Below are 12,430 nucleotides of genomic sequence, written 5' to 3' on the forward strand. Positions count from 1 at the left end.
AGGAATGCATGGGAATCCACAAAAGACTGTATCTGTTTTTTGCAGCTTGACCAAGAGTCATGCATCATTTTGGAAAAGTTTATAATGAAAATGCTGCTTACAGCATTTAAGTCTGTTGTTACAGCTGTCACATTCAATAAATTCAAATACAGATGCAAGCATCTGAATATAGTGTCATCTTCTGTCAAGTACCCGCATTTACCTACTGAAATAATGTTATTTTGTTGTCAACTGTTTTCCTTTTACTTGTTTATTTTCACCTTTGTAAAATGCTTGTACATTATTATATTCATGTTTCTAAACTGTGGAGGGAGGCTTTTTATATACTTCTTAATTCAAGATACTAAAGTAGCATCAAAATGAAGATGTTTACATTATATGATACACATTATAGACTGGGAGCACTGGATCGAATAGAGTTGAGAACTACTGTGCCAAGCTACTCAATTCATACTTGCATATACTTGGTTTCCCAACTCAAGTATATGCAAGTCACGACAGGGCACATAAATACCGACAACACACTACACTGTGTCCCGTCCTCAAAGAGGTTAGAATTCATAAAACAAAGAGATCTACCAAGTGCTATAAAGTTCACAACAAAGGGAGAAATTACTCTTAGCGGGAAAATACAGGTTTTATAGACCACCTGGCATTTAAACCACACCCTGAAGAATGAAAAGCTGAGGAAAAAGAGCGTTCTGCTTAAAGCAGCATAGACAAGGGCAGAGAGGCAGCAAATTTTAAAACCCACCTGGCACCTGGCAAATGATATGAATTTCCCTGAGCACAGAGACACATTAGGAAACAAGGTTGGAAGGACAGGCTAGGGCTTAAATGCCTTTTGGAAAAATTTTGTTCTTAATCAGAGCTTGGAGTAAGAGACTAACAACAGGGTTGGAAACATGCAAAAGCGAAAATATTATATGTTCAACAATCTGGGTATACTGAGAATGGGTGAGTAAACTACAATAACTTTAAGTTATTGTGCAAAGAAAAAAAGGCAGAGGGACTGAAAATCAAAACCATATATATACACTAGTATGTATAAAATAGATAACTAATAAGAACCTGCTGTATTTTTTAAATAAATAAAATAAAATTCATATTTAAATAAACAAACAAAAACCATGGGAAAAGATGCCCACACCCCCAAAGGGAATCTCACAGCTCAATTTACTTTTGCCCCCACCTTTCACAAATAAATCAGTTGGGTGAGGGGTATAAACAATGAGATAATAAAAGTAAATTAGTGATTAGTGATAGATTAGTGATACAATACTATCTCATGAACTACACTGGCTTTTATAAATACCTGGATAAAAATGTATTAAGATGACCACAGAGGACTTCCCTGGTGGCGCAGTGGTTAAGAATCCGCCTGCGAATACAGGGGACACGGATTCAATCCCTGATCCGGGAAGATCCCACAGGCTGTGAAGCAACTAAGCCTGTGTGCCACAACTACTGAAGCCTGCGAGCCCTGGAGCCCACGTGCCGCAACTACTGAGCCGTGCTGCAACTACTGAGCCCAGGCGCCACAACTACTGAGCCCACACGCCACAACTATTGAAGCCCACATGCTCTAGGGCCTGCATGCCATAACTACTGAGCCCATGTGCTGCAACCACTGAAGCCCATGTGCCTAGAGCCCATGCTCCGCAACAAGAGAAGCCACTGCAATGAGAAGCCCGCACACTGCAACGAAGAGCAGCCCGATTGCCACAACTAGAGAAAGCCCATGTGCAGCAACAAAGACCCAACACAGCCAAAAAAAAAAGAGTAAAAAAAAAAAAAAAAATCCAAAAAAACCCAAAAGCACAGAATAATTTTAAAGGTGTGATTATGTGATAAGCTTTATACTGATTCTTTAAAGATATTATCTAGCTTAATCCTCAAATGACACTAGAGGCAGGTATATTTCGATTTTAAAGATGTAAGAATGGAGGCTTGCCCAAAATCACCCAGCCCTTGGGCAGGAAAGGTGAGACTGAGCCCAGGTATTCCAAATCCCTAAATTTGAAACACCACTGTTAGATCTAGGGGCTTAGTGGTGAAAGTAAAAAGCCAGCATCTAGTTATTAAATTTTCCCTACCCATGCTGGTATTTCTGTTCCTGGCTGCATATGTCAAAATAAATGGCTTAAGGCTTTGGAGATGCTATATGAGAAAAATAGAAGAAAAAAATCACATGTTTTCCCTCCTGCTTCAAAAGCAATAGCCTTCCATATATGATACTGAAACTTGCTCTTCAATTACTGAAGAAGCATTTGCATATATTTATTTTTTTAGTCACACTGATACTCCAGGAAAGCATTTGGAAAAAGTGGTATGGAACATCAGATTCCTTCAATACTGAGGGACAGGAGAATCAGAGCAAATCGTCAGTTAAGATATGAAATAATCTATGGCAGCTGATACCTTATAGGTTTCCAATAAGTTTATGAAGTGACTTTTGGACAAAATTTCACATTTGATGATTAAAGCAAGAAATATATAATGCAGAGAAAATTACACAATATATAAAATATTACTTTGTTAGTCCAAGAAATTATTTAACATGGATACTATTAAGAATCCAACGCACATAACTTCTACCTAGAAAAAAGTAGCCTCCGTTCCTCTTTAGACCAAGACAACCATGCCACTGTTGAACGTAACACTGTCAACCTTGCCTCCCAGCACAAGGCCTGATGGGACAGACCTGCCTTCAGAGCATTACCAAAGCAGCCCAAAAAGTGGAAAAGCATGTGCACACGTGGTTCTTTGGGTGAAACTCAAAGTGCATAATTATGCAGTAAGATTTGCCATTACTGAAAGGAGCAAGTGACAAGTTACTGGGCCATCTCTAGTATAAATTGTTTTTTAAAGTGGCTTCAATTTAGTCCTAAGAAACAATGATGTCATTGTCACATCACACTGTCTCCCCTTAACATTCATTCTCCTCCTCCTCCCAAAGACGAGGAAGCTTGCGCTTCCATCTGACTGAGCAAAGGTCAGGATAAAAAAAGAGACAGAAGGAACACCAAAAAAGGAATATTTAAAAAGGCAGGGCTTCCCTGGTGGCGCAGTGGTTAAAAATCCGCCTGCCAACGCAGGGGACACAGGTTCGATCCCTGGTCCGGGAAGATCCCACATGCCGCGGAGCAACTAAGCCCATGCGCCACAACTACTGAGCCTGCTCTCTAGAGCCCACGAGCCACAACTACTGAGCCCATGCCCCACAACTACTGAAGCCCACGCACCTAGAGCCCGTGCTCCACAACAAGAGAAGTCACCGCAATGAGAAACCCGCGCACCGCAACTAAGAGTAGCCCCCGCTCGCCACAACTAAAGAAAGCCCGCATGCAGCGACAAAGACCCAACACAGCCAAAAATAAATAAATAAATAAAATTTAAAGATGAAAATTAAAAGGCACCCATACTGGTTAATTAAGTAGGAGAATGAAGAGAACAACACACAACTGCATGGCCATGCTGCCCTAAGTAGAATTTAGGGAAATAACGGTTTGTTGCAGACATGGGAGCAAGAATAAAAATTTAAAAATGGTGTTAAACAGCCTGTGATAGCTACCAGGTGCTGTTTGCAAATATTCCATTTCTCTTCTTTCCAGACACACAGTAGGATGATACCTGCCAAATCACCTGGAAGTTATGTGCAGCCATGTAAGTTGCTCTGGTCAAGGAACGTGAGTGGAAATGTATCACTTCTGAGGGAAGCCTTGGACAGCCAGAGAGCAAGTCAGCATATTCTCTTGCCACCACAGCAGTGATACCTGAATACCTGAATGTGCGGACACAGAGCAGAGCCTGCAGGTAATGCAGGATGGACAAGTTTCCTAGTGGTTAGATTGTTATACTAATATTTAGGACCTGTTTGTTACTGTAGCACAATTCAGGCACCTTGTCGCATAGCCCATTTAAACCAGGCCCTATTTCAACTGGCCTTCACTCCAGTCAATGACCTTTTCACGACCATTTCAGTAAAAGAAAGTCACATATCTGTGCCTAAAAATGCCAAGGAAGTAAATCTCCTGATTTCAACACTAGTATTTGCTGAACACCTACTACTTGTGAGCAAGGTAACAAGAGACACAGAAAAATGAGAAATCAAATCCACTCTGGAAGTAACTAATGACTCCACGTCTCAAGTAGAGACAAATATGGCTGACATGTACCATTTACAACTGCTTCTTCAGCCTTCAAAGCCCCATCAATGAGGTCATCACTAGAAATGTTTCTCACTTGACTTTGATAACCACTTACATGCCCATTTCCCCTACTGAATTGGAAACTGCTTGTGACAAAGGCTATTCTACTCTAATTTTTATAATTACCATCTAGCATGGTGTTTACTAGCACGGTGTTCTACAAATGGATGAATACAATCTTTTTTTTTTTTTTTTTTGTGGTACGTGGGCCTCTCACTGTTGTGGCCTCTCCCGTTGCGGAGCACAGGCTCCGGACGCGCAGGCTCAGCGGCCATGGCTCATGGGCCTAGCCGCTCTGCAGCATGTGGGATCCTCCCGGACTGGGACACGAACCGCATCGGCAGGCGGACTCTCAACCACTGCGTCACCAGGGAAGCCCCATGAATACAATCTTATACTGAGTTTGTACTGCAAGTACATCAAGGCAGGACTCTTTAGCTCTAAAGCCAAAAACAGAGGATTTATTAAAATAAGGCACGCATACCTCCAGAATCTAAATAGTTAAATAAGCACGTCTAGAGAAAAGAGTCAATACAGCTCTGAAGAACTAAGGAATTGAAACTAGTCAGAACTTTAATCACATATAATCTCTAATATATTTGCTTTTCTCTGACTGTCCATCATCTTCCATAAGGCAGGAGACATGCAGTTGGCAACATGAGATTCACAACTTCCCTGTGCTACCAGAAAGGGAAAAGCTTTCAGTTTTTTCCAGCGTGGATCATATGACCACCTCAGTCCCATCACTGAGCTCAGAATAAATGAAGACTGCAGATTCTCCCAGCTTTGGCAAAAGGCAATGGGGAGCCAGGAGCAGAGTAAGATCACGGTGGAAAAAATTAACTACCACTCAAAATATATGGGTGGAGAACTGAGGGAAATCATTACACAAGAAGAGGGGCTAATCTCGGCTGAACAAATTAGAAGTTCAGTGCTCCTGTATCGTGGTTCAAAGGAAGATTAACAACATATGAAAACTTATTAGTACATTTACATCAAGAAGTATTCTCACTCAGATCTCACTCCTTAAACCTATTTTTCTAATGTTTAACATCTCATTATTACAGAAACACCAATAAAATGAAATCAATGCAATTTTTCCAGATCAAATTAGCAGGAAAATGCAAGATGGAGATAACACAAATAGAATGATGAGAAAAAGCACTCTTCTTCCTGACGGTGGTAAGTAAATTGGAGAAAAAAATTTATGTGAAATAAGTTGACCATAAAAAAATCGCTTTGACCAAGCAATTTCACTTCTGGGAACATATCTCTTAAGAGATGCCAAAATTGCAAACATTTAAGCATAAGCGAAAACTTTTCCCACTGCAACCATCTAACTATCCAAAAAATGAAAATTAATAGTGGAAAATGTTGCGCACTGATTCAGCAAATCATGTGACCATCTGTAAACAATTACCAAAAGAATCATAATGATAAGAGAAGATGTTTGTTAGGATACTGAGTGAAGAAAGTAGGATCCAAAAATATTTACACTGTAATCAGCTACATGCTAAATTGTATTTTAAAGACAGATAGGGACTTCCCTGCAGGGGGCATGGGTTCAATCACCGGTCAGGGAACTCAGATCCTCCCCCCTCCCAAAAAATAACAGATAAATAAAGACAGATAAAAATCAAAATATTAACACAGACAATCTCGGGATGATATTTTCTTTCTGTGGTTTTCTGTATCCCATCCTTTTGAAATAGTTTTTTAAGCAAAATACAAATCTATTTCTTCCTGTATAATTAATGCTGGCTTAAAAAATCCCTGCTTTGACAATGTTAACAGAAAGCTATAACCTTCAGATCTCATAAAATTTTATTACTCAGTAATAATTATCAAAACTTTGCAGACAAATTTTGTACTGGGGGTGAGAAGGTGGGGTGGACTGGATTCAAGCATTTCCTCATGCCATTAAAAAAACATTGACAGATTACAATAAAATGTAAAAATGGAACCATAACAGAACTGAGAAGAAAATTTTATTCTGGGTATGCAGAAGGCAAAGGAAGAAAAGAAACAAAGAGCTGATAGACTTGACTATCTAAATTTAAAATCTACTATAAAGTAAAACAAACCAGAACAAGTAATAAAACTAGCAAAAAATACTCGCCCATGTCAGTAGGTTGATACCCTTCCCATAAAGGGTTCTAATAAAAGAGCAAGCATCTCAAAAATTAAAACAAAGGACACTAACAGACAACTCATAAAATAATAAAAATGGCCAATATGTGGGGAAGATCTTCAACTCTAAAGTAACCAAAGAAATGGTAACTTTAACCAAAGGAACCCTTTTTTCCACAACTCTGATTAAAAATGGTGTGCTGGGGCTTCCCTGGTGGCGCAGTGGTTGAGAGTCCACCTCCCGATGCAGGGGACACAGGCTCGTGCCCCGGTCCGGGAAAATCCCACATGTGGCGGAGCGGTTGGGCCCGTGAGCCATGGCTGCTGAGCCTGCACGTCCGGAGCCTGTACTCTGCAATGGGAGAGTCCACAACAGTCAGAGGTCCCCGTACCGCAAAAAAAAAAAAAAAAAAATGGTGTGCTGTACTGACTAGGATTTGGCGAAATAGGCATTCTCACAAAGTATTAGTAGGAGTATAAATTGGTTTAATCAAAAACGGAAAAAAGATAAAGTGGTTCAATCTTTCTGAAACATAATTTAGCATTCTGTTAAAAGTCTTCAAAATATTCATATCCTTTAGGTCCTATGAACCCATTTCAGGAATTTGACTTGATAAAATCAGAATAATACTCAAATGTGATAGGCACAGCAGTAACATATTTTACAGAAAAAAACTGGGGTGGGGGGAGAATGGGACTAGAGGCCCTAATTTATATCATGGGCTTTCATATCAAAGAAAATCATGGAGTAGAAATACTAACCATCATTATCTTTCGGTGGATGGATTGAATTTATCTTAATTCTTTTATTTTCCTGAAGCATCCCAATTTTCTTTTCTCAACATGCTGTGTTTTTATAACAAAAACAATGTAGAAGAAACCTTCACTACAGCAATCTCAACCAAAGTTGCTATAAAATTGAATTCAATGCCACCGCTGACATTTGAGAAAAACAAGAAAAAGCACATGATACAATGAAAATGCTACTGCATGGCCAAGAGGGAGGGAGAGCCTACAAATACCTGTGCTAGAAGTGAGAAAGACTAGGTAGTATCCCTGAGAGCAAGCCCACAGACAAGCAGTGGAGGTGAGTGATTTCCTAAAGAAGAAAAAGAGGACAGAAAAGAGAGGAACAAAGCAACGATAGCCCAAAAAATTATGGAAGAAAGGAAAAGAGAAAAACAATAGATGAGGAGGAAGATAATCTAGCTCAATTATGGACAGAGATGAAGGATGGGCGAAAAAGAATAGAGGGAATAATAAGGAGAAAATAAATATATCCCAAATATCCAACTTTCTTTTATCTTAAGGGTGAACTAAAACTTTTCTTCTTTTGAAAAAACAAAAAGTAAGTGAGCTTGATTTAGGAAAAGGGCAGGAGTGGTCACAGGAAGGAAGCTACACATAGAAGACAACTTAATGCAAGTTCGGGAGGAAACAGAGTGAATCAAAAATGGATGAATTAAAAAATTCTAGGAGGGAAAAACTGCTCCTTAAATTCTAAACTGAATGAGTTTAAGTACTTCATACCCTCCTCTAAGTCCTTCTTCATCATTTGGATCAAGTGGTTTGTGCAGTAAAAACAGTTTGGCACAATGGAAGGAATCACCGACTTGCAAGTGAAGAGGTCAGGAATCAAGTCCTGACTCTACATACCAGCCATGTAAAGCTGAGCAAGCTACCACATTTAGAAAACAGGGGCTACATACTTAGCACACAGGGTTTCTGTGAGTCTCAAATTGAAAAAATATGTATAAAAAATGGCTTAACTAAAAATACTCCACCAGTGCTGCTGTAGTAGGTGTTGTTATTTATTACCACTGTTTGAATCACTGTATCACTATGAATACATTCACAAGACCAAAGCCACTATTTTTTGGAAACAAAAGCCACAATAATAGCGCTTTACTTATAGGAAAGCTAAGCAACAGAAGTTAGATTAAAAGAATAAAAATACAGATGTAATTGCTGTCTCCCAATTAACCCCAATCCACTCACTCCCCAAAGTGACTGCAGAGGTTTCTCAGAGGTTAGATAATTGTTAGCATAGCACACTCTACTGGGGCTTCAAAAATCAGTCTGGGGTTTGATGAAAAGGTCCCTTCCAGCTCTGAGACTGTATCACAAACAAAAGAATCAAGCTGTCTAAAATGGCAAAATGAAATTCAGATGTGCAAATATCTTCTAATTTGCATTCTTAGCCAAACTGATAAGACTTTTTGGCTAAAGTTCTAAATTTCTATGCCCTGATCATAATTATACTTATCCACATAAAAATAGGGAAAATCTATATATTCAAAGTTATTACTAAATTATGGTATTAACCACACACAACTGAACATGAAGACTTTAAAAGTCCTGTTTTTAAACAATTTTTAAAGACACAGGAAACAACACATATGATACTAGGTTTTAAAAAAGTGAATAGGCCCTCTTTTCTGTACTACTTTTGTGGGGAAATGTTTTTTAAAGACATGTAAAAGTTGAAATCATGAGAGCTGAAATGGGGCCACATTACTGAAAGGGAGGAGAGATTAAAGCTATAAAAACCCTAATTATACCTTGCTTTATATTCTTTGGCGTGTTTCTCCATTCGAAACATGCTTTGAAATTTTATTATTTTCCTTCACAATTGAGCATATCATCGATTGTCTTAAAGCCCATGAACTTCAGGGAAACATCTGCCATTCTACAAAACTGACTGAGTTCCATCCTGATTACAACTTTTAAGCCAATGCATTTTAATAACTAGTATTAACCATGTCCATTTGTTTTCCACTCATATTGTTAAATACATAATATAATAAAACTTTTAAATAATTTTACATTATCACTGATGTGTAGAAAAGATAATGGTGCTAAAACGTCACTGTGGATTTAGAAGTAATATACTGTGTGACACTGCAAAATGTTTGTCGATCATATGCAAGGGTCTAAATATAACCTGAGGATTAATATGTACGAAACTGTAATTGTTCGAAAGGTGTGCGTAACTTAGGTGCACATGCGTGCACATGTATACACACATACATGCCTTAAAAAAAAAGAGCAACTAAGGAGGAATAGGCCAGTGTTAACAGTGACTACAAGTGGACTGTGAAACTGTGATGTTTTTCTTCATACTTTTCTATATTTTCCAAATTCTGTAAAATATGTAACATTTTTATAATGCGGGAGTGATTTTTCTAATCAACAGCATAAATAAAGTTAAGTGTGGCTGCTCCCAAAGAACAATCTAAACGTAAAAAAGCAAAAAAATCTAGAACAGAACTCTGTACTAAGCACTGCTCTCAGTTTAACATGTTAACAATACTGAAGTTAACTAGTAACCCTATGAAACAGATACCCCCACTGTGTGGACTAAAAAATTGAGGTTTCCTGAAAGATATAATAAAGGACACATAGCTATTTAAAGGCAAAGGCAGAAATTGCACACGAAGCTGTCCTAGTCCAAAGTCCAAACGTTTAACCAATTAAATCACCTGACATGAACAAGAAGTATTTCAATATCTTCTTTACATTTGACATTTACCATTTTTTTAATAATTTAGTAGACAATATACTTGGTAATATCTCAAAATGTTACATCAGGTAATCTTATTAGAGTTTAGCCATAATCTATTATAATCTAACCATGATTAGTCCATGGACTGAAAATTAGGCTCAAGTAACTCCGAGTATTTTATGCATAAAATGACAGCTCTTAGCTAAATCAGACACGAAATCTTGCATTTAAGAGAATGTATCGATTATTCACATTACCTCCTATACAACGACTCCAACTAAAAAGATCAGCTCAACACCACACGCTGAGAATTGATGCGCTAACACAAGTCAGACAGACTTGCCAGCCTGTCAGTGTCCATGTGTTGTCAAAAAGTAAGACGGGAAAAAACTCAAAAAGCTAGCTATCAAAACTCAAGATCTTAAAACAAAGAAGCTTCCTTTCAATAAGGTAAATAAATCAAGTCACAACATACATAAAGGAAGAGATCACAAAGGGTTGAAATTACCATTTAAATTACCATTTAATTACTATTAAATACAAACCTTCCTCCTATCGAGTCGTCTTGTGGTTGGGCCCCGGCAGTGTTCCTCTGTGAACGTCGCAGTGACCCCCCTGGATTGTTATTAGGCCGGTTGGACATTGGCACCTCTCTCTTGAAGGGACATACCCTTTCTAGACACTACCATTCACTAAAAGGGGGAAAAAAAGGAGAAACAATAAAATGTCAACTATATATAGTACAACACCAGAAACAAATGAGGGGCACCAAAGATGAAGGGGAAATGTTATATAAACAATTTGATTGTACAGCCTTCACCAATGCTGCAGTGTCTTATTAAACTCTGAAGTCTGGCTGATTAATGTGTTATAAAGTGTCAGGAATATATCAAGTTCAAGGCATGAGGTCCAGAATCCCACACATAGAATTAATTTAGATTTCTCATGGAACGCCCAAGAAATCCCCAATTCAAAAAAACAGAGCACAAGTAGAAATCTGTTTCCACATCTAGTACTACATGGTAAAGGGCATTGCACCTAAAGTCAGAACACCTTGGCTCAAGTCCTGTGATAGAACGGGTAACTAAAGGAGTCTGCCTTTGTACAAACCATACCTCTAGCCTCAGATTCCTCAGGCACAGAATAAAAGTAACAAGCAACATATACCATGCTTACTTCACAGCACTGCTGTGAACAAATGAAATAATGAAAACAAAGGAAATGGTAAAACTATAATATCTTAATGGAGAAACAAGGAAAAAGCAGCTCAAGCACAGTAAATTGAGAAATGGTCCTAGATCTCCTGGATTTCAACATCAGCTGTGCTGGCTGTGACTCTGGACAAGAAACCTGACCTCTAGATTTTGTTTACCTCTTCTGTAAAATCAGTATATTATCTACCTCATGGAGATGTTAGCAACAAGAAATTGTGAACACCATTCATAAGCTTAACAATTTAGTTCAAAACACAGTTATTAATTAATTTGAACTTTTTATCTTTCTGTAAGAAATTGTTATACAGGAAAAAATGCTGACACTCAAAGAAAATGAGTTTAACTGACAAAACAGGTCAATATTACTATCACAGAAAGAAAGAATTGCGATTTTTATAAATCAAATCTGACACAATTTTTCTTAAGCCTCCAGTCAAATTCCAGGTAGAGTTCTTTAATTACTTCTATTGATTGGGGAGGGAACAGAAGGAACGATCATATGACATTACAGAAACTTGTGCCAAAAAGAATGTAAATTAACCATAACTAAGTCTATTACTGGATTTTAAGAGATTCCATGCAATGTAACAGGAAACTGGGTTTTCTTTTGAGTTACATGTTGACCCAATTCAGTAGAAAAGGACTGTTTCTTTCTGTCACACATGCCCACATCGCCAATTAATATACCAAATAAACTTCAGTCAGAAAGTTCAAATTACTAATTACTCTCAATTTTAGAAAGAAACAAGAGGAAATACTATATAAACATTAAAAGAGAAAGAGGAAGGTTCAGTTTACATGTACTGATGGAAAGAAAGATCTCTCCAAGATATGCTTGGGGAAAAACAGTATAATTCCCATCTATGTGTACATATATTTAAAAGGTTTACATATGTATCTTTACATAGTATTTGCTCGTTAAAAGTTGGTGGCAATAAATTCATACAACAGACACTGTTAACAACCCGCCCCCCACGCGCCTTATCACCAGTTTCGCTTTCCATGGTTTCAGTTACCGACCTGATCAACCCTGGTACAAAAATATTAAATTGAAAATTCCAAAAATAAATAATTCATAAGTTTTAAATAGTACAACATTCCTTGTAGCTGGTGAAATCTCACACCATCCCTCTCTGTCCCGCTCAGGATGTGAATCATCCCTCTGCCCAATGTATCTACTATATATGCTCCCCACCAATTAGTATATGAAAAAACATAGTATATACAGGATTTGGTATTATCCACAGTTTCAGGCATCACTGGGGAGTTTGAAACGTATCCCCTGCAGATGGTACTGACTAGCTTTGAGAAAGAGGACTGGGGGTCTGAAGTCTGAAATGAAAGGAGTCATTTTTGTTACTTATCCTTTG

The 12,430-nt window shown here is 38.0% G+C and overlaps 1 protein-coding gene across 4 annotated transcripts in view; it reads right to left on the minus strand.

Annotated features, from left to right (window-relative positions):
• Nucleotides 1-10,541, minus strand: part of TRIP12 (thyroid hormone receptor interactor 12) — a 106,599-nt gene extending 96,058 nt beyond the window's left edge. For 3 of the 4 annotated variants that reach the window (XM_007453265.1, XM_007453264.1, XM_007453262.1), the window contains exon 1: nt 10,392-10,541. In XM_007453265.1, coding sequence (XP_007453327.1) covers nt 10,392-10,489 — 98 coding nt within the window. In that variant the 5' untranslated portion in view covers nt 10,490-10,541. The remainder of the gene's footprint in view (nt 1-10,391) is intronic. The other variant, XM_007453263.1, reaches the window with a different exon arrangement.
• Nucleotides 10,542-12,430: the final 1,889 nt, after the last annotated feature.

Source organism: Lipotes vexillifer, unplaced genomic scaffold (assembly GCF_000442215.2).
Source record: "Lipotes vexillifer unplaced genomic scaffold, Lipotes_vexillifer_v1.1 scaffold471, whole genome shotgun sequence".
NCBI classification, from domain to species: domain Eukaryota; kingdom Metazoa; phylum Chordata; class Mammalia; order Artiodactyla; family Lipotidae; genus Lipotes; species Lipotes vexillifer.